This window comes from Meleagris gallopavo, chromosome 2 (genome assembly GCF_905368555.1).
Source record: "Meleagris gallopavo chromosome 2, MGAL_WU_HG_1.1, whole genome shotgun sequence".
NCBI lineage: Eukaryota > Metazoa > Chordata > Aves > Galliformes > Phasianidae > Meleagris > Meleagris gallopavo.
The window spans coordinates 47934994-47956943 of NC_139405.1; the positions used below are offsets into that span (position 1 = coordinate 47934994).

Sequence of the window (21950 nt, forward strand, 5' to 3'; positions counted from 1 at the left end):
AGAGAGAGCTGGTAATCTTTGCTACTGTGTTTGCAAAGAGTGCACGGGTGTTACAGTGATAGTTAACATATGAAAGTTTATGACACTAGATCAGAATGAAAACAGACTATTCTTAATTATTAATAATGCTTACGACAGTGTTATCTCTTCATATCATTAAGTCATCACTAATTTTCTACTCGCACTTATGAAAAAGTTTAATATGTTCTTCCTTTATGTCAAATCCCAGCCCTTATAGCCAGACTGTAAGTCAGTAGACAGTGGTTGCAAGCGCGCACCTGGTTCTTTATGACTGGTTCTTGTGAAGTCTAAAGTTACACCTTGCAATCCAAATTTATGCAAGGATTAAGTTCACTGTAATGGTCTACTGCACAAACTTACTGCATTTTAGAATCATAGAATGGTTTGGGTTGGAAGGGGACCTTTAAGAACATCTAGTTCCAACCCCCTGCTATAGCAGGGACACCTCCCTCTAAAACAGGTTATTGCTCAAAGCCGCATCCAGCCAGGCCTTGAATGCTTCCAGGGAGGGGGTATCCACAGCCTCTTTGGGCAACTTGTTCCAGTGTCTCACCACTTCCTAATATCTTGTCTGAATAATTCAGAAACCTCCTAGTTTGAAGCCTGTTCCCCTTGTCCTGTAGCTACATGTCTTTATAAAAAGTCCTTCCCTGTACTTTCCTGTAGGCCCCCTTCAGGAGAATGAGCAAAAGGCACCTTGTCAACAAAGACAGAAAATCCACAAGCCAGGAATATCTTCACAACCACAATAGTTTCAATTTTAATAAATAAATGAAATCATACTATCTAGCTTTCATAGGCTTGAGATTGAAACTACGATAGGAGTATGGAAATTTTTAAGTATGGTCATCCTTAAAATCAAAGGCAAAAACTATTCCCACTTATGCAGCAAACTTCCATTTTAAGGCATCTTTTCCTCTGTCATAAATTTTTGGAATATCTTTTATGAAGAACTATATTTAATGTTCTTGATGGCAGTTTTTTTCTTTGTTTTTCCTTTACAATTGCATAACTTGGACTCAACTGGCAGAGGGTGAGGAAACAAGTTACCTTATAATGGATATGCAAAGTCTTTAATGAATTATTGATGCTAGTGTTCTGTGAAGGTACTTTAATGAATTAATAGTGCAAAATATTTAACCTATTTTAATTCGCTTAACGCTAGTCAGCTTAATGTAAGAGAACAGTTGCTCTTGTGTAGTTTTTTTTCATCTATAATTCAGTGAAAGTATGTTAGGTCTGAGATTATGAACAATGCAGAAATAACTTGAAAATATTTCCATTAGGTCCATAAAATGAAATTTATGCTCAATAAAGTGTCTTACTAATTTGGTTTTCTCTGGCGTTTTCTAAACAAACTTACTATGCTTAGTGCTTCAGTTGTTTGATAGTGTTACTTGTGCTGAAAATGTGTTTCCAGTACCTCTTTAAAGCACTGTTCTATATTGTTCTATGTTATACTAAGGAAGAACTACACACACATACACACACACACACACACACACACACACACACACACACACACAAAGAAAACAAAAACAAACAAAAAAAAAAGCACCACAGTGTCAAGAATATGTATTAGTACCATCTGCAGCTATGTTGATGCATTCTTCAAGTTCTCTTCGTATTACGTACAGGGATGATTTGAGTGCAGATTGTAATTGTGGAGAAACTCCTACATCCTTGCAGAATGTGGTAGAGGTGAGGATAAAAACTATAGGAAGAGTAGGAGTGTGGTTTCATGGTTAAGGCAGAAAAGTGCCTTTTCAGAGAATTGAATTTTATTATTTTGTTTTTCACAGTTTGTGTATGATGCTGTCTCTCTGAATCTTGTGGTACAGGAGGAGTTCTGTGTTCCTCTACATGGTGCAATACCTGGGATCTAAACAATTCAAATTTATGGGAAGGGTGAAAAACTGACTTTGAACAGGATCAGAAGAAATTATTTTTATGTTGTCATAGAGTGGGCACCCCAAGTTAGTGAATACTTTTGAGTTTAATCTTTGCATGTTCACTTCTTTACAGTTATTAATGTTGGTGAAGAAGTAAGATGTCATGATACTAGGTTTTAAGAAATGTCCTAAAAGGACAAATTATCAAATTCAATACTAGTTACTTTGTGTAAGGGGGAGCATGCTTATGAATAACTGTGAAAATGTACTGCAGAAAGTTGAATCCTCTGGAAACAATAGCAGGAGACGTATGATCGAAGACCATACGATGCCATAAGTCATACACATGCAGAAAGATAAGTTTTAGTTCTGTAGAGTGGTGCTTCAACTATTTTTCAGCTTTATTCCTAGTGCTGATCAGTCTGTTTGAGTAGCTTGCAACTAAGCATTCTATTTCTAGACTTTAATCTCAATGCTCACGCTACTTCTGCTGCTTTTGCTGCCTTATGTAACTGTACTTCTGCAAGCTCAGTTTTTGACTCCTGTTGCTTTGGACTGCTTAGGTTCTGTCTCCTCATTCTTTTAGGATCAAGGGGAAGACATCTTTGCTTGTGATATGGATGTCCAGACTGAAAGCCTGATGCAAAGCGTAGATATTGGTGCTACATTCTAGGCTGTAAGCACACTGTGTATTGCAGCCAAAGCTTTATCAACAGGATGAGGCAGAACTGAGCATTCACAAATGAATATCTGTGAACTGTAGCTTTGGTTTTTTGAAGTTTAATATCTTTAGTAAATTTTAGGATGTGATAAGAGGTTCGAAGTGAATTCTCTTCCTGAATTTTCATTCTTCTTCTGAATCAGAGGCAGAGAAGAGGCCAAACAAAAAACAAAGAAACAAAAAAAAACAAACAACCCAAACCTTTACAAGTCATAAAGGGAAGAACTCAAGACAGCTGAATGATAACTTGCTTTTCCAGTACTCTCATTCCAAGATAAGTTCAATCATTTTGGCTTATGTTTTCGTAAGACAAGATCAAGATTAAAAGCTTGAATCTACTATAGCTGGTTTGGTATGGAGCCCAAAGAACGGTGGTTGCTTATAACAAATTTTAGCAACAGCTTTATCATGAGAAGTACTCACACAACATGACTACTGGGTGCTGGTCAATCCTACCTACAACTAAAAAAATAAATAAATTCTGGAGTTTGTCTTTTTATATATGTGACAAGGTTGAATTTATTTAAGTTTAAATGCTTGACAGTAGTCCTTAGTTCACTGAAATCTATTTGAACCGAAACCACTAAACCGTTCTCTGTGATTTGTTTCCAGAAGTACATGCAGTATACTTCACAAAAACACAATTGCTCTTAATTTTGACGTTATATTCAATATATTTATAATAATACAATGGTAAAACCTAAAATACACATTGGTAGATATAAAACAGATGCAGCGGCCGGCTAGGGATAATAGAAAAAAAAGATAAATTGAATATTTCATGAGTTGAGAAGACTTCTTCCACAAGAGTAATGGATTAAATATCTGGCCTCTGTAATGAAACGTATAGAAGTCTTTGCCAAAATGTGGTGTTCATTGTACAGTATTTTGAAGGCTGAATTGGTTTTTGGCTCTTACAGTATAGAAGACTTTTGATGGACACATGCCATATCTTTATGTGAAATTAAATGGGTATGTATGCCCTAGATTAGTATTTCAGCAGCTATGAAAAATATTAAATAAATGTCACTATTTTTTTTTTTAATAAGACTTCTCAGTTTGCTTTCTGTACCATACTGTTAGATTTCAATAATTCCAAGACAGAAAAAAAAGCTTCATATTTATTTTTATAAATGATCTGTCAGCTGAATATGTTTCGTTCACTGGTTCAACAGAAACAGTGTGTACATACTTTACTTTAGACACAAGTAGTTGCAGCCCTTCTTGGTTTACAGTTTAAGGTTCAGTTTTTTACAGAACTGATACTGCAGAAAAATATTATCATTTTGTTAGAGACTATAGTTTCAAACAAAAGGAAGTTATATATATACTTAGTTATTTTTCTTACAAAGAAATGCAGTGTTTCTTTGCCCTTCAGTCTGTGTAACCCTTATTCGTTTCTCAGTAGTTACTTTCAGTGGCCTTCCTTATCATCTGTTGCTGGCTTTCATTTCCACTCTTGATAAACTTCAGAGACTGTTCCTGTGGAAGTGATTTTGAAAGAGTGGATTTTCCTTTAAGTTTGCCTTTTCTGTGTCATGTAATTTTAATTTACTTTTTGCTCTGTGATCTTTGTGTTGTCCTGGAGAGCATATCTGCACCATTGAAAGGGTATTATTTTCACAAATCCCTTATAACGGTTCCAGTAGGGAACCCGCTAGAGGTGGGTGTCTATATTACATTCAGTAATGAGTCCAACTTCTTTCTCTTAACAGTGAGTTAGTAGGAAGATAATGATCCTTAGGCTCCTTACACACTTAATTGGTGTGTAAGTGTCTGAAGTGTCTAATTCCTTTATGGAAGCGTTTACCTACCTCCTCTGAATTAGAAAAGAGAACCTGATTCCTCAAATATTTTTGCAAATCAGATCTAGTGAGCTGTGGCAATTGTTTGCTAGCTGCTTGGAGGACTGAGGATAGGAGGGAATGAAAAATTATTTTGACAGTTATGGCAGACGGATTTGAAAATGTGGGGTAATTTTTTTGTTTACACAAAATGTATTTAAAACTACAAAGGCAGATAGATATGATGTCCACTAACTCCAGTCTTTTCATCTCCTTTTCTTTGTTTTCAGCAAGGAATACATTGATACAATGAGCTGTGTCCAAATGCACGTCTAGTATGAATGAAGTTTTTGATAGAGTGGAAATGCATAGAAAGTATTTGGTTCGTTTTTTTTTTTTTTGCCTCCCTGTTTGTTTGTTTGTTTTTTTTGCCTCCTTTCTGATCAGAAATCAGAGAGAAGATGTGCATCATTACTGACTTGAAGAGGAAGGAGGGGAAAAGCATTCCTTTTATTTTTTTTCTTTATCTTTATTGTCATCATCACCTCCTCCCCCAAAGTCTTCTTTCCAGTCAGAGTAGTTTGCATTCTTGTCCTGAATAATGAGCTTGGTGGTCTTGACAAGCATGAAGCAGATGACAGAAACTTATAGTCAGGTGTTACAGATGGCATGAGTTAACACTTGTCATGCCACCAGCAGGTTTCTTAAGACAAGCATTAGGGTTGATCGCTAGCTACTCAGGTAGTTAACCTTGTCATTGACCAGTTGGTAGACCTGATGTAAAGTTTTCTGTTGACATTTTCTCCTCTGAAATTTGATTCACTTTTACAATTACAATTGCCTTTTACATGTTAAGATGTAAACTACTTCAGTGTCCACGCACTGAAAGTATCAGCAGCTGTTTCTCTTTTAGCATACAGGCGGATGGCAAATGAATAATTTATGCTATATGACATTGGAAAAACTGAGATAGAGGAGGAAACTGAATAAAATCAAACAACTTTTTCTTTAGATATTTCTATTGCCGGTAACTTCCTGACAAGTGCATGTATGTGCTCCTCCTTCCTGTGAGACAGAACATGAAGAACTCACCTAGATGTTACAGGGCTATGTTGCTAGCAACTCGGCATTAGCATTGTTTCATTTTGTAGTGGTGGAATAGAAGTGTGCCACTGATCTCAGCAAAGCTATATCAGTGGGCTTGGAAATGATTAAAAAAAAAAAAAAAAAAAAACAGGAAAAAACAAGGTTTATAGATCTGTTAGTGAGATGTATTGAAAACTGATTTTTTTTTTTTTTTGAATGAATTCAAATTCCAGATTGTAATAAATAGTGGAGAGAATGTACTTGTTTTCATAAATTAGAAGGATTAAGAGCTAGGTTTTAATGAAAATTGTTCCATGTCATTTTAAACTGTTAGAGGTGGAACTGGGAATTCACTATTTTATTTTCTAAGTTCTTCAAATTTTAGGAGTGAATGAAATCATTTTTTATAAAGGAAGCTGTTATATTAAACAGATTTAAGATTTAGTAGCCTAAAAATATGCCCACTTTAGAAAAAAATTTTGAGACTAAATTAGATGATATCAAAGGAAACAACATTAGCAGCTCTTTTCCAATTCAGAAGAGGGAAGACAAGACTGTTTTGCTACCAGTTTCTCAGTACATCATTGTGAATCTGTTGGGGTTTGCAGATGGTAAGGGTTTCTATAATGGGGGGAAAAAAGGTCTTTCCCTTAACTGTCCTCTAAAGTAACACTTGCTATGCTTTAGTAGAAATCAGTTGTACTGTTTTGTTTTTAATTCATTTTTATCTGAGGTCAAACATAATCCTTCATTTTCTTGTTAAGTGTGAGTTCAGGTGTGATACTTAGGGGAAATCTTAATTCATATGAAAATGCTATATTTATGTAATGATGGTGTACTTTAGTATCTCTCATTTATCTTGAGAATTTTAATGCAATGTAATTTTAGCACAGACACTATTTTTGTTGCTATTCTTTGAAGGTTATAGTTTGGCTCTTAATAGGCTACTCAGATAACAGATTCATGGTTTTTAACCTTCATTTTAAAAACTTTATGGCAGCTTTTATTTTTATTTGGTTTTAATGTTTCTTTTCAATATAATAATGTATTAAAATATTTTTTTGTGTGTTCTCTGGCAAACCTTTGAGTTACTCCTCGTAAAACTGCTACTTTTTGTTTTTTCTATCCATTATTGAGTTCTTTCAAAAACAAATAAATTCTCTTATCAGAATCTAAATAATTTAGGAATAAATAGGAATATATGTTTTCGGGTTTCTATATAGCACTCTGCTTGTAGTTTGATAGTGCTGTGTATACTCTTTTTTTTTTTAATAAAATGGACATTGAATTTTAGTGTAAATGCTGTATGAGGATGTCATGACTTTCTCTTTTAAAATTATTCAATGTGAAATTTATACTTAATATCCAGCAAAATTTTTAGGGAAGAATAAGATGTTTTTTAAAACTAGAACACAGTGATTCCTTCAGGTTCCTTTGTCCTCTTGTCATCACAATGAGGCACCTCTAATTTTTGATCTCAGGATGCATTTGCTATCTATTCTGTGCCTGCTTTCTTCCTGTGTCTATTACACATACAGGTTTTACAAGTTACCCTTTCTGGTTGTTGCTAGTTATTGATTCACACAGCTGATTCTGTCTTGAAAGAAATACATCTGTAGTTTCTTTGAGCAATTTTATGAAGTTATTGTCATCTTGCTTTCTCAAATCTCAGAGGTCTTTGCTTCCACTTCATCTTTTTTTTCCTGTGAACATCTTCATGCTGATCACTTAATATTCTGTTTCTGAAGAATAATAACTTTCTGTCTTTTACCCAGATTGTACCCGGAGTACAATCACTACAATTTCTGGCACTGTAATGCAATATGCTAGAAATCTTGAGGTAACTTCTAGATATACATGTTAGGAAACACTAATACTACTTAGCCATTATAATTTGTGAGCACACTTTCTCCTTTGGACGGTAAGTTGTTGTTTTCCTGTTTTTACTATACTCTCAAGTGTAGCTCAGAAACATTGCACTTTAAAACTGATTTCCTTAAAATGTGAACCCCCCCTTTTTTTTTTTTTTTTTTTTTTTTTTTTAGGGAGTAACAGGTGCCTTGGCAGTTTTGATGAAGGATGCAATTAAGCCAACACTAATGCAAACATTAGAGGTGAGTATGGCTTGCAGTGTCACCCTTCTCCAGCTTTCAAATTCCACATTGTCCTTGCAGCACTTCCCTCCAGTGACCGCACTTAACTTTCAAGGTCAAGCGAGGGTCAGCTCTATAATGGCATTTTAGCAAATGTTTGTTAACTGATAACTCTAGTTGCATTTATACCTTTTGAGTCCTTTTTTAAAAAAAATTCCTTTGTTTGAGACTGGCTTTAGTCATAATTTTGCTTAGAATTGCAAACAAGCTGCAGTAAATTGCTGAAGTGCTTCTAAGCACACTGGAAAGCAAGTTGAATTTCTGAGTCATAGACTTCCATCTGTTTCCTGTCTTCCTCTTGTATAAAAGTTTCCTTTTTGTATGTTTGCTTTACATGTATGTTCCCATGATAGTCCCCACATCCTATCATTAGGCCATTCTATTCAGAGTTATATTTTGCACCATTTAGAAATATAGAAGAGTCCTTCTGTCTGTTTAGAGGTTTTCAAAAGAGGGCTAACAACCACTCTTTCCAACCATAGCACCTTCAGGGATTAAATAAAGCCTTTGCTCTGTAAAAGGAATGATTTATGCTTATCCTAGTGAGCTTTCTTTCAGCAGCTCAAAGAAGGCAGAATTAGTGCTGCTTGACTTAGTGACTGGTAGACTAGTATTGGCTTTTTCAGTAGTATGCTGAACAGTGAATGACATTTGTGGGGTCAGGAAGAGAGAACTATGGGGAAGTAATAGAGAAGATTTGGAAACAAATGCAATTGGAGAAAAGTTTATGTACTTTATTGAAATTTTGACTATCAAAATTGCGTAGCTGGAATATCTCACACCATTCTTTGTATAGTGATAAGTTGTAGTGTGTGGAAAATATCAGCGCAGTCCCTAGATGATATGTCTCTTTTTACAGCATATCACAGTCATAACTGCATTTTTGCTTTTGTGTTTGGATAGTGACAACTTGCTATTCTCAGGGAGTATTAGAATTCAGATCATAGTATGTGTTGCTTTGCTATAGGCATCCTAATTTGTTTCTTCTGCAAAAAACATCTGTTCTTTCATGTGTCTGCATGAAGCATATACACGTGTCAGAAGTTAACACAAAAAATTCACCAAAACGAACTGGAGGTCAAATAGAATTCAAAGTGTAATGGCCAGAAATGTGTATTAAATCACCACCAAGATAACATATTGTGTATTAAGCATCACTGACACATTAGCTTCTCTAATTGCACTTCACATACCTGTTAGAAAATACTGTTTTTTTATAGCGTTCTAAAAGACAATTATGATTGTAAGAAGAGTTTATTTAAATTGATAGGCATTTTGTCCTGGCACTTGTGTGTTTTGGTTTTTTTTTTCACTGTATTTCTTTATACTCACATTTCAATGCAATTAAAAATTTCTGCCATTTATATGGTACCCTTTCCTAGTTTGACTTATGATATGGCTGAAACATTTGCCAGCTTTCATCAAGCACTATTTCTTGTCAGGAGGCCCCTGACTGCAGTATCCAAGGATATTTTCCCCCAAAATTATTCTTACGCAGTTATTTTTAAAACTACCACCAGCTCAGAAGACTGCTTCACGCTCCTTCCATTTGAGGACTTTTTTTCACCCTTTTAATACTGCTAGCTTGCAGACTAATATTAGTCATCTATCTGAGAACGAAAATCTCCAGCTTGTCTAAATCTTTTCGAAGATAATGCTGTACTTTAGGTGGTGCATGCCTCTTGGACTGCGGTGTTGCTTGTGTGTAGAGGTACAATGGTCTATTCTTACTGCTCATGCATTGTTGCTTTTCTTGAGCTTTAAGCTTGTTTCATGTTCCATTTTGTGACTGAACAGCTCTCATTATTATTTTTTGTTAACAGCTCAAGTATCTAATTTGGTAACTCTAATTTTTCCAAAAAAGAAAAGGGATACATCTGTTTAGAGTCTTCCAGAATGATAGGTTTTAAAACAGGCCAACCCTAACGTACTCTGAGGTGATGGATGTAATAATATCCCTTTTGCTGTAAAGAACAATGTCTTTCTGATATGTGTGAATTACAAGTCGTCTTTTTTCACAAATCAAAATGAGGAGATGTGAAGCCCAAACTACAGTTGAAATAATCCTAATAAGCAGCATCCAAAAGAAGAGGAATTTCAAGTTTCCAAAGATGTAACAATTGCAAGTAATGGGGAAACATAATCCTGCTTCCTTCAGGGAAAACAATTTCTCAATGTAAGTGTAAACTTTACCTTTACCACCACCAACACTATGAGGTGACAGCAGTAACATCAGAAATCCTGTGAAACAGTGATAAGGACGTTCAGTGTCTGCAGCACAGAAATGCTGAAAAAAAACAAAATAATGTAATTACACAGAACACAAACATAGCTCAGAGTACGCCATGAGCTTGTTCTGCAAGTTAGGGATGAAACTTCAGCAAGGCAGATCCACTTTGATGTTGGGGAATAGCAAAAAAGCAAAAAAGCTGCCTGAGGAGGGGCAGCAGGAAGGCTTCTGGATAACTTCTAGCTGATATTGACAGTTAATTTGGTATACTGTAAGTATTAGTGGCTGTGGCTGCAAGTAGCCATTATTGAGAAAGCTATAATCTGATTAAGAGCCTTTGTATTGATATGCTGTTGAGCTGTGGTGGTGTGAGGAATTGCTATGAAGAACCTCTGAAAGAGGGAGAAGAGTGACCTACTCAGCAGGTGTGCAGTAGCTTTGAAAAAACTTTTGTGTACACTGGAGAGGAGGTATAGAAGAAAACTCAAAAATGACTGAATAGGAGTCCTGTGTGGAACTGGTGTGAATGTTGTGTGTGTGTTTATTTGTTTTTATACATTAATTGATAAGTGTATTTTAATTTGCTCTATTTGAAGATGTTTCTTGCTCAGTTGACTTCTGTCATGACCCTTTTATTCTGTCAGCAGAAATGCCACCTCAAGGAGTTAGGGGTTGGCTGTGTTTTATAAGCAAGAATAACAGGAAAATTTCCGAATGGAAAATAAGGAAAATGCTAGCTCAGTGTTGTAGACTCCACCTACAATAAATGTTGGCTTCAGCAGAACTTGTATCTAGTATTGAAGAACTGAGATTACTTTGTTTGAATTGCACATAATGATTTTGTAGTGTTTATCCACATTTGTCATGACAGATTTGTTCCTTTGTGAGCCGATCCCATAATGTTTAGCCTTTATTTATATCATGCGTAACAGAGCAGCTGCTGTATGAGACAACTCTTTGTAGATGCAGTCTGGCTGCTCTGCGATGGTCTCCTCATGTTATGTTCAACTTGCCACTCACAGTAAAGATGGTAGAAAATTTTATAAACATCCTTCTAGCTGCCAGATAACTTTAGATATTTATTGACAATTAGAGTTTATTTTCTTGTACTAAAACTTGGATAATAAAATTTCGTGTTCTGAGAACAGTCAGCAGAATGCACCCTTGTGCCATTCTTTGTTTCCGACATATTAAGAATGTAAAGAAAATAAGTGAGGTGGCTAGACTGATAAAGAGTGACTGAAGTTGGCTGGGGAAGATGCTGTTGTCTGTATTCCAGGCTGTGCTGGAGGATCCTGGGGCTCTGCTGGAGTTCACCCTCTTAAGTACCTAGATTATTCTCCTTCCAAGATTACCATGTAAAACAACTTATTTCCACATCAGTAGTTTAGAAGTGTGTTTTGATTTCAACTATGTGGCAAGGGGTCTCTTTGATACTGGTATTCTGGATGTTAGATCCCACAATCCAAATCTCTTCCCACCCATGTTGTGCGGTTGAAATCGTAGAAGAACAATTGTGCTGGAGATGTTGTGACCCTTCTGGCCCCTCTGTGCATAGCTGCTGAGGAATGAGTTGGGCTGCCCTTTCATCACTTGTACTTCTGCTTCCACGTGCCACCTCTGCTGGATGTATGTGCTAGGTTGCAATGAGAATGGCACTGCAATTGCTTGCCACAAGAAATTAAGAATTCCTTATGTTTAATGTTACTTCTTGAGTGATAAAACACGAGAATAAATCCTGTGGATTTCTATCTAGAAATGGAAAACTGCAATGTTATTTAGTTGAATGATGTGAGAGTAAATACTGTATTAAGGTAGAAGTAAAATCTGAGGAAGGATAGGCTTAGGTTGGTAGAGCAGGGTAGCATTTTATTTAAGTAAGTTCCAAGCCCTTTGAATTAGAGATAATTTTGTATTTTGCACTGTACTTCCTGTTAGATTAATGCCCAAATGTTATAAGATATTGAAGGTGTACCTAGTTCAAGTTAAATTTTTGTGTAAATGCATAAAACCCTATAGATTTTGCAGTATATAGTCATTATCAGACAAAAAACAAAAACAAACTAAACACAGCGGTGTGTTGTGACAGTAATAATCTATACTGTTCTTCTTGTTACAGGGCACGATTTCTGGTTTATTTACTTTTTCTGCTACTTTTCCACTATTTCTTCTCTGACATGTATGAGGCAGAATTGTCTTTAGGTTCTAACTCAGTTGTCTAGTCTCTGAAGAACATCCTCTGCCAATATGTATGTATGTTCCCCTCTTCCTTCTTTCAATTAAAAAAAAAAAAACAAACGATTTTCTTAGAACAAGTCTGAAAACTTATGTGCCAGTGGCAAAGGAATGCTATGTTGTATATGTAAGTGCTTCTATAGGAAACAATAAGAACAGGTGTTCGTTGTTGTTATTTGTGAGAAATTTGTATTCATTGTTAGTGAAATTAGAATATATTTTCTATCATAACCTAAGTATGTCACTAATGTTATGTAGTGAAACATACTTAAGTTATAACGGAAAATATTATTTATGAAAGAAAAAGGATTTTTTTTTTTTTTGTCTATAAAGCCTGTTTTCTTAATAATATCTGCTGTGTTTGTTGGGCAAGGGAGAACAACAACTTTTATTATACACTTAATAGTTTCCAAGTTTCCATTTTCTTGCTCTGCATGCTTTTGGTTTGCATATCGCCTTGATTATTTTGCAAGTCTATTGAGTTTGTGTTCTTACCTAGCCATTAAACTAATGAAAAATATTTTTTTTATTATTCAGGGAACACCAGTATTTGTTCATGCTGGACCTTTTGCTAACATTGCCCATGGAAATTCTTCCATTTTGGCAGATAAAATTGCCCTTAAACTAGTTGGGGAAAAGGGTTTTGTAGGTAAGTAAATATTTTGTTTATTAAACCAAGTTTTGTTTACAAACCAAGTTTGTTGGTTAGTTGGCAAGCGGTGGTGTAAGTGAAAGAATAAGATAGCCATGAAAAGTGATAATGCTACTTCATTTAATGCTGGAATGAATAACTGTTTTAAAATCTAATAATCTTAAATAACCTTAAGGTGAGTGTGGGGAAAAAACCAGAACACTTCTCTTGCCCTGCCCTTTGCCTCAGGTGTTCCCGTTGTCATTCTGGAGTTAGTTAAACCTGTTAAAGACACCATTATATTGAAAAAGGTGTACTATACTTCTTTGTGTTAGTATTCATCTGAGCTCTTTAGATAAACTGACAAAAATCATTCACTTTTTCTGCTGGGTTATTTCTCTGCCAGTGTAGTAAGCTCAGCCAAATGAGGTTTTGGTTGTTCCTGAGCCAGTGCAGAGCAACAACAGAGAGGAAGTAGTGAGAGAAGGAGTAAGACCTCCTTATTTTGTGACAGTGAACCATTAGGTTAGTTCATTTTTATTGCAAAACTTCACCATGAAGCCCTCATGTTTCCATGAAAGCATGTGAATGGGTAGGTTTTTTTTATGACAAGAATTCAGCAATGCACATGTCTTACAGAAGGTACAACAGTAGACATGCAGAACCAACTATTGTGGTGGCAGGCAAAATAAACTTGTAGCTCAAGTGCTGAATGGTGAACCAAATTTCATAAAAATTAGTCTTTATTTTTAAACTTCAAAATTCTTAAAACATATGAGGTGTTGTTACCTTTGCAGTAGCAATGCCTTTGCACTGCTGCAGCCATTCTCGTCTGCGTACTGAGTGCCCTTCGTAACCTGTTATCAAAGAAATGCACATATGAAACAGATCAGGGAGAGAGACAAGGGAAACCACAGCAGACCTAATCTGAATTAATTGCCTTAGAGCCAAATCATAATCCATTGGGAAAGAGTGATCAACTTTCAGCTAGTTGAGCTTTCTTGAACCTTGCTACAATTGCATTACTGCTCATACTGAAGCAAAGGAGATAGAAGGTTCTTTCCGTGCAACTAGGAACAGTAGGAGAGCAGGCAGAAGCCAGGCGGGCTTAAGTTAATCCTGAAATTGCTCTTTGAATACCTATGGAATAAAGCTTTTGAAGAAGTGTGGTAATATGAAACAGAAGGCTCTGTGTGCTAGTGCCCTGAATCTAGAAGAGAAATATATATGTGTATGCTTATGGCATAGCTACATGTTGGCCTAAATTACATAAAGAGAACTAAATTACTTGAAAATATTGCTTATGTTTAAATTCATGGCTAATTCTAGAAAGGATAAGGGAGATGTTTGCATTGTTATATAATGCCTTGTAGAACTTTTTCTCGTAATCAGTCAAGCCTACATATTCACAGAGAGAGATTGGAAAGATTTCTTATACCAAGTTGCTCACTAGTGAACAAGAAGATGTAAATAAATCTTACAGAATACTTGAAAGTAGTAAAAATTATTCCAGCGAAGTATAAAAGGTTGAAACCCTGTTGTATGTCATATTGACTTTGGGAGGGAAAAATATAAGTAAATGAAAAATGTCATTTTATTAATCTCCAGGTAACAACAGAAGTGTTGAACAGGTAGAAATTCTGTTTATCTATATTCCATTGTCTTGTGGGCTTACTTCTTTTCAAAGAATGTTTATGCGTTTTCTATTTTCTTATTTCTGGCTGTTGGTCTTTATAGAAATAAGTTTTGAATCTCCCATAGTCTTCAGTGCAAAGAAAAATTACTCTTCAATGGAGCAGCAAAGTACGTGCAATTATATTTATTAGAGTATTATTAACAATATCAGTTCCTAGAATCAGTTTTTATTGCAGTTAAGGTGATGAGATACGAGGTCTTCAAGGTTGGGTATGTTTTGCATGTTTGCATATCCTTTTTAAAATGCCTGGTCATTTCAAGGAAAATAGTTGTTTCCTTCATTGTTGCTGTTGGGTCTGCTCATTTACCCTTTAAGAATCAAGCCTCCATTCAACATTTCTACATTTTGAGTACATTTATTTTATGAGAATAAAATTAGTAGCTCATTAAGGCTTATCAGTTTGTGTATGGTCTTGTAAAAAGCAGAGTAAAAAGTAAAAGTCTTGAGGTATCCAGCATTTTTCATAGAACAGTGACTTTGTTTCTGCAATAGGCAGTCTCTTCAGCGGAGAAGTTATTTCTGTCTTATCTGAATGGAAGTAGGTTGACAGCAGTCTTGAGCCTAATTACAGATTCTGGAGCCCAAAAAGTACCGCCTTGGGTTTGGATTTTTCAGTATTCAGTGCCGCCCTGCAGCACTGAGAGCACATGCATGCATTTCATGCTTTTTTTTTTTTTTTTCTTTTGCTTGGTATACCTATTTGTCTTTAATGTTTGGCTTTGTTTGTCTTTGGCCCCAGCTTTTCTCTTTGAGGAAAAAGTGTTGTAGCTGCAGCAGTTGAAAATCTTGGTGTGCTGATAGCAAAAGGCTCTTGTACCAGACTTTGTTCTACAGAACACAGATCCTAATGAAACTGGCTCCAGAATAAGGCTACGTTCTCTCCCCTGAGCAAAGAACATCACCGTGATTTTTAGATCTTTTTGAATGCTATTAACAGCAATAGTTCCTGGAATGCTCTACATGGATTCTGCAGATAGTCACTAGTGTAAATGGCTTTATTTAGTGGAAGATTTGCATTTTGACAAATGCACTTTTAATAATAGTTTGGCAGGACACATGGGCAGAGACTGTACGTAGCACTTACTGGTTTATTAAATGTTGTCCAATACTCTCCTACCAAACAGAGGTTTGGAAGGACAGCTAGGTGTGCTCCAGCCTGCACTGAGGTCACATCCATGTGGACTGTGAGCCCTGTGCCCAGCAAAGCAGCTGGCAGATAACTGCCCACGCTCAGCTCAGCATACTGTGTGCCTGAACCTTGTGTTGCCACTGAAATTTGGGAAGAAGGCTGTTGTTCATACTGATGGTGGGAATTCAGATCAGCTGTGCTGCAGATTCTAACTATATGAATCAATTTAGTTACTTGCTTTTGCTAGAAGTAAAGATTTTTTTTTTTTTTTTTCACTGTTCTTTGTTCTTTTGCCACCGGCTAATTGTTGTGTGTTTCCAGTCCTGTTCTCTCATTGGATCTGATACTCATTAGGCTCTTGGCAGAGCAGTTTCATTTCTGTGTTTTGCCATGTGTAGGGTAGCTGCATGATCTTGCTAAAGAATCCAAGAAGCATTGGGAATAGCTTAAGGTAAGTGGCAGGACTTGCATGGTCAGGACCATGAGCTATGAGCTTAGCTCTCAGCCTTGTGCAGCTGCATCCAAAGGAGAAACATGAGAAATGTGTGACAGAAATCAAATCCATTTCCTGTTTAGTAGAATAAGTACTTTAATCTAAGAATGCTAGTTCATTCTTGTGAGATGGATTTTTAATTATTTTACATTTTATTTATAGCATAACTACTTTAGAGCAGAACTCTACTAACTCTGTAGGCCATATTGTTCTCTTTTGAAACTGGTCTGAATTTTCACCAGTTTCACCAATGCATATATTGTTTTTCCTGTTGGTTTAACAGCCTCCTTCCTCCTGCTGCTTGTTTCCAGTCTTGTGCAACCCCTCACTTTTGCCAGCACACCTGTTTGTGCGGTCACTTGATAAACCAGACTGGAGAGCTGGTCTTGTTTGAAAGCAGTGACAAGAACAAAAACTTCCTGTCCTTCCTTTCCCAGACACTGACTGGGCAAACAGTTGTACATGTAGCAGGAGGAGAGTGAGACAATATTACATAAGATGGTATTTTTATTGAAATATACATTTATAAAAGTATAGCCTCATTTGGAATGATGAGGTACCAGTAAAGCTGCTGTAGATGCAATAGCTAATCAGACAGAGCCGGCACGGCCGCAGCAGGCCTGTCTCCTTTCTCGGCCTGTCCTCAACCATTTTTTTTCTTTACTTCCTGGCAGCATAAACCTATTGCCCTTTTTGTTGGCTTCAATTTCTGCTGACTTAACACAGCAGCAGTTCAGCCTAGAGTCACAAAAACACCAGAGCTGGTGCAGGGGAGGGGTGAGGTGGGATGGCCAGCAGTGAGACACTGGCCTCAGTTCTATAGGTCCTACTGTATGTGTGACCGCATTTTACCACCAAGGCAAAAAAAAAAAAAGCCTCTTCCCAAAAATGCTCATTTAAAATTTATTTTTAAATCTGACTTTTTCTTGCCCTAATGTTGCCTAATTCTCTGCTCACTCCGCAGCTGGAAATGCAATATGCTGTGCCTTTTGAATATTGTCAGTGAATAGCGTTGTATGTTGTACAAGTCTGGTTTATAAAATTCTAAACAAAGTGCAACTGCTGAGCCCTGTTGTGAGTTTTCTCTAATGGAAGGCATTCCCTGCTTTGGAGTCAGGTATCCAAGGGAAATCACAGTCCCTCATTAATTTCAAACAAGCTGAAGCCTCATACCTAGATGACTTCAAATGCAGTGCCTTTTATTTATTGCCATGGAAGCTACATCAGCTGCAAAGAATACAATAACATTATTTGATAGAGCAAATTTTCAGCTACAAAACACTGTTTTTCAACAGCCACCATCATTAGCTATACATTTTTGCCAGCAATGAACTGCATGCCACACTTATAAAAAATCTATTCCAGTGCTATGAATGCATTGTTGCTAGAAAAATATTGCCCATGCAGTCCATTTTTCATCAGCTTAAACAAACAGAAGTCAGAAAATGCCAAGTCTGGATTATATGATGAATGTGGTAGGACAGTACAGCCAAGAACGGCAGTGACCTCCACGGTCTTCAAACTGGTATGAGGCCTAGCACTATCATGTTGTAGACTTCTCTTATTTGACTATGGAAGTTTTAACCTTCGTCTTGATCAGTGCCATGATGTAGCATTCAGAGTTGATGGTTTGTCTTGGTTTCAGGAAATCCAGAAGGATCACCCCTTTCTTATCCCAAAAGACAATGCAAATCACTTTACCTGCTGAGGGGTACATCTTGAACTTTGATGCAGAATTCACATGATGTGACTCCAATAGACTGTCATTTTGAATCTGTCTCATAGTGATGACACATCACATCACCAGTAGTGATGCAATCTGGGAAACTGTCACCTTCAGCCTTGTGTTAGTTCAGTATGTCCTGACAAACTTGCATATGGTGTTCTTTCTGTTCCTGTGTGAGTATTTGTGGGACCCACCTGGCACAAACTTTGCAATATTGCACACCTCATTTTGAATGCATTTAAGCTGATATTCAGCTCTGTACATGGTTCCTAGGTTGTATTCTGCTAACTCATGCAGATAAGCTGTTCAAGATGCTCTCTATTTCATGGTGTGACATTGCTATGCATGACTGTCTAGCATGTGGCTTGTATTCCTCATTGTTGTTGCCACTGCTGAAATGCACCACCTACTGCTTCAGTGTGCTCACTCATGCTTTGGTCTCCATCACTGTTCGGGAAATGTTGATGGATGTCAATGGGTGCTGTGTTTTCCACATGGAGAAATTCAGTGACATCCTTTGCTTCATCTGCACTTCAATGTCAGACATCATTTTGTCTGCACCTCTGCTGCCATCTGTTGCATAACAACAAAATGTAGCAGAATATTGGAGGAGGGGCCAACCTCTTGCCATACCACCAGCATCCACCTCTGATGTCACAGGCCAGTATAATAAAATTGGAAGCGTTGCTTTCAGAGCAACCATTGTAGCTCAGCTTGTCCATTCCATCTCCCATCACTGCTGCAAGTGTGAATGACCCATCAAAGTGGCTGCACTGCTTGGGTAAAGATGTTATGGACTGCAGCACGCTGTACTGTATCTGTCTTGACAGTCACCATCTGGGCTTGACTAGGCTGTTAAACTGATTCTAATTCACTCTCTTTTGATTCAGCCTCATTGTTAAACTCCAAGGGCAACTGGAATCTCAGCAAAATATTTAAGAAGGAGAGCTGAACACTTAAGCAGAGTCCTGTGTTATCGCTGAGTAGCTGAGCTGTAAATCAGAAGGAAAGTGAAGTGTGAATATGTTACTTGAATCCTAAGCCAAACTCCTTCTGAACTTTGTTTTTTGGGCTTAGACTGTGTGTTTGGCAGTTGCTTTCTTTCCTACTCCTAAAGAGTGCATCTCATTCCACCCTGTTACAGAGGATGCTGTGCTAGGCAAGGTTGGGTCTGATGCTGTCTTTTCCAGTACAATATGACAAGAAAGCAAGGGAGGGTTATTGTGAATGAGTGGTGCTGTTGCTATAGTTGGCCCACTTTTTTAATGGTGTAGTGGTCTTACATCTTAGTGGTATAAAGTTAGGTAGAAGCAGTAAATTTTTAAAAGCTAAATAATTGACTCTTTATTGCACTAGTGCTCTTATTAGAGTAAACTGATGATGCTAGCTGCTTTAACTATCTGCCCAAAGCATACAAAGTTGTATTTCAAAAGGTATGCATTTTACATACTCCTGGAGCAGACTTTATATAACAAGTTTACAAGCCACTTTACAAAAATAGTATGTGTTTAATACACTAAGTGAATAATCTTCAGTAGACTTTTGAACATCATAAAATACTTCAATCTTTTTTCTTACTAGTAGTCTTTTCCAAAAAAGGAAATAAAGCCCAAATACTTCTGCTAAGAGTCTTTTGGCACAAGTACAACATGTAATATATTACATTTAAACCTTCAGTTCAAAGATTTATTTTTAAAATTTTCGTTGCTGCCATAGAAAGATTTTTGCTGTGGCCCTTTAATCTTTATGATTCCATCCAGTTTTTACATTGAATTATTCAATCTCTGACTTTTCTGCAGTCCTTACTTTCCCAAGAAACAAAATGTGCCACTACATTCAAGTGTTTTTCTGTTTGAACAAATACGTTTTCTAGTTTAAGTGTGTTAAAGCAAGGCTAGTGTTTCCTGATATGAGGTGCTTGACAGCATTATCAGAGTGGGTGTTACTGACCTACTCTGATACTTGTGTGTGCTACATACGAGATAAGGGGCATTCAGAACTTCACAATGTTTTCTCTGGCCCCATTCATAGTGCAGCTACCCAAGCAGCTGTGCTAGCAAAACTGTGGCAATGGGTTGTGGGGAAGGAACGTAATGCCATGTTAGCAGTGCTGCAAAGCTGTAAAGATCCTGGTCTAACTTGCACAAGTCATAGTGGTACCACAATCTGCAAATGAAGTGATCTTTACTTCTAGAAGATAGACAGGAGCACCTGTCCTTGGGCCTTGGGTCCTCTCTCTTGCTCAGTAACAGACAAGGAGAGAACTGCCCAGTGCATGGCATGTCACCACCAGCACATGTTAAGTTAGCCCTGGCAGCAACTGATCTTGTGGCTAAAGTACTGTTGTACATGTCAAGATGCATGCCTCTTAACAACTCCATCCTGGAGCTAAAGCTTTGTGGCTCTAGGTATGTAATCTGAGCCTCTGTGCCTGCATGTATAATCCCATTCTTTTTGATTTTAGTTTATAAGCTTTCTGGAGTTGGGGAGGGAGGGAACAAGAATTATCTCACTGTTGCTTATGGGAAAATGCTAAGTGGAAGATTCCAAGTGCTACAGTAGTAGGAACTTCTAGGTGATTGGGCTTCTGCAGAGCCGCAGCAGCTGACTGAACATAAATGTGCATCAGGAGTTCACTGACAAGCCGACATGGTATTTTAATGTTATGTATGCTTTACACTCTTCTCTACCAATCACATTCACAAATTAAAAATATGGATTGTATGACTGCTGCGGCCTATCCATCATTATTCATCCCAGGACTGTTCTCTCAAGGTGAAAATAGATAGGAAAGGATTGTTATTCATTCAGAAAGTAAATGGAAAGCTCAGTTCCTAGTAAATAAAACGCTGTTCTACTGTGGAGAAACTGATGACTTTGCAATTTCCGTGCTGTTGTGTTTTCCCCCTCCTTCCCTCCTCAAGCTGGCAATCTCACCTCACTTGAAAACTCTTAACTTCTAAAAAGCAAATAAGCAGCTCTTTGTTCTTCTGTTACCTGCTGGTTGTATTGCTTTTATTTATAAGAAGAAAAGAGCCAGAAGTTAAAAAATGCAAACAGTAAAACATCATATGTTCAAAGAGATTCTCTTAATTCATCACTTAGCAAAGGAAATAAAGGCAGGCTCCCTAGCTAACTGAATTATTTTTGCTTAGGGTTATTTGGCAGAAAATCCATCATTCTCTCTCTCCATTTATGAGTTTTTCATATTGCCTTATACCCTTTAGCAAGGGTCAGCAGGGCATAATATACATAGAGAGTTCAAGTCCCATTTCAAAGACTGAATTTTAATTTTAGTGGATGGTTTATTTTTAATACCTTTCAAAAATTAAAGCTGTTTATTAGATTTTTGTTTGTTTTTTTTTAATGGCTTTTTGATACTGAAATCTAATGTTCTTTTTATGGGCTACTTGAATAGGAATCAAGTTTGCTTGGATGTGTCCATCGTGTCAGTCTAACCCTCTTTTTTTTTTTTTTTTCTAATTTATTTTCTGAGTCTTTATGAATCTGCAGGCAGGAAGGATTTGTTTTCTGAGAGCTTTTATAATTAAATCGTTAACAATGTACAAACATGAAGGGGGGAATATTTATTTCTATGTGTATTTTCTGAACTTAACCTTCAAGGCTCCAGAAAAATCAATGCAAATGTGAAACTTGATAAGAACATAAATGTGTATTTCCATTTTTGATTATGGCAGTTATAGTTGGCAGTGTTTCAGTATAATCTACTGCATGTTTCTATTTAACAACATTGCTTTTCTTTTTTTCCATATGCATATGCACACAAAGTGTTCAGTTAATAAGCATTTCAGAAAGAATTTTGGAGCAGAACTCGGAAGTGTTTTTTCTTCCAGTTCTGTGCTCCCTTTTGTACCGGCCCAAATGAAGTAACATTATGGTCTGAAGAAAGGAATCAGATATCTCTTCAGATGATCTTGGAAGAAAAATGCACATCAAATTTTATTTGCAGGTGTTTTGTTTTGCCTTGTGATTTTTATGAAGTAGTCTATGATAAGAGGCAATATAGAAGAAAAATGCAGTGATTTCTCAGAAAGTATGCTGACTTCAAATTCTTATTTTTAGTATTCAAGTAACTATATGTGCTATTCTATGCTGAGAATTTCTAAATAATTTTAATTGAAAACAGCGTTTC

The 21950-nt window shown here is 36.7% G+C and overlaps 1 protein-coding gene across 2 annotated transcripts in view; it reads left to right on the plus strand.

Annotated features, from left to right (window-relative positions):
* Positions 1-21950, plus strand: part of MTHFD1L (methylenetetrahydrofolate dehydrogenase (NADP+ dependent) 1 like) — a 142887-nt gene that overhangs the window by 48729 nt on the left and 72208 nt on the right. For both annotated transcript variants that reach the window (XM_085217035.1, XM_085217034.1), the window contains exons 19-20: positions 7550-7618; positions 12660-12771. In XM_085217035.1, coding sequence (XP_085073161.1) covers positions 7550-7618; positions 12660-12771 — 181 coding nt within the window. The remainder of the gene's footprint in view (positions 1-7549; positions 7619-12659; positions 12772-21950) is intronic.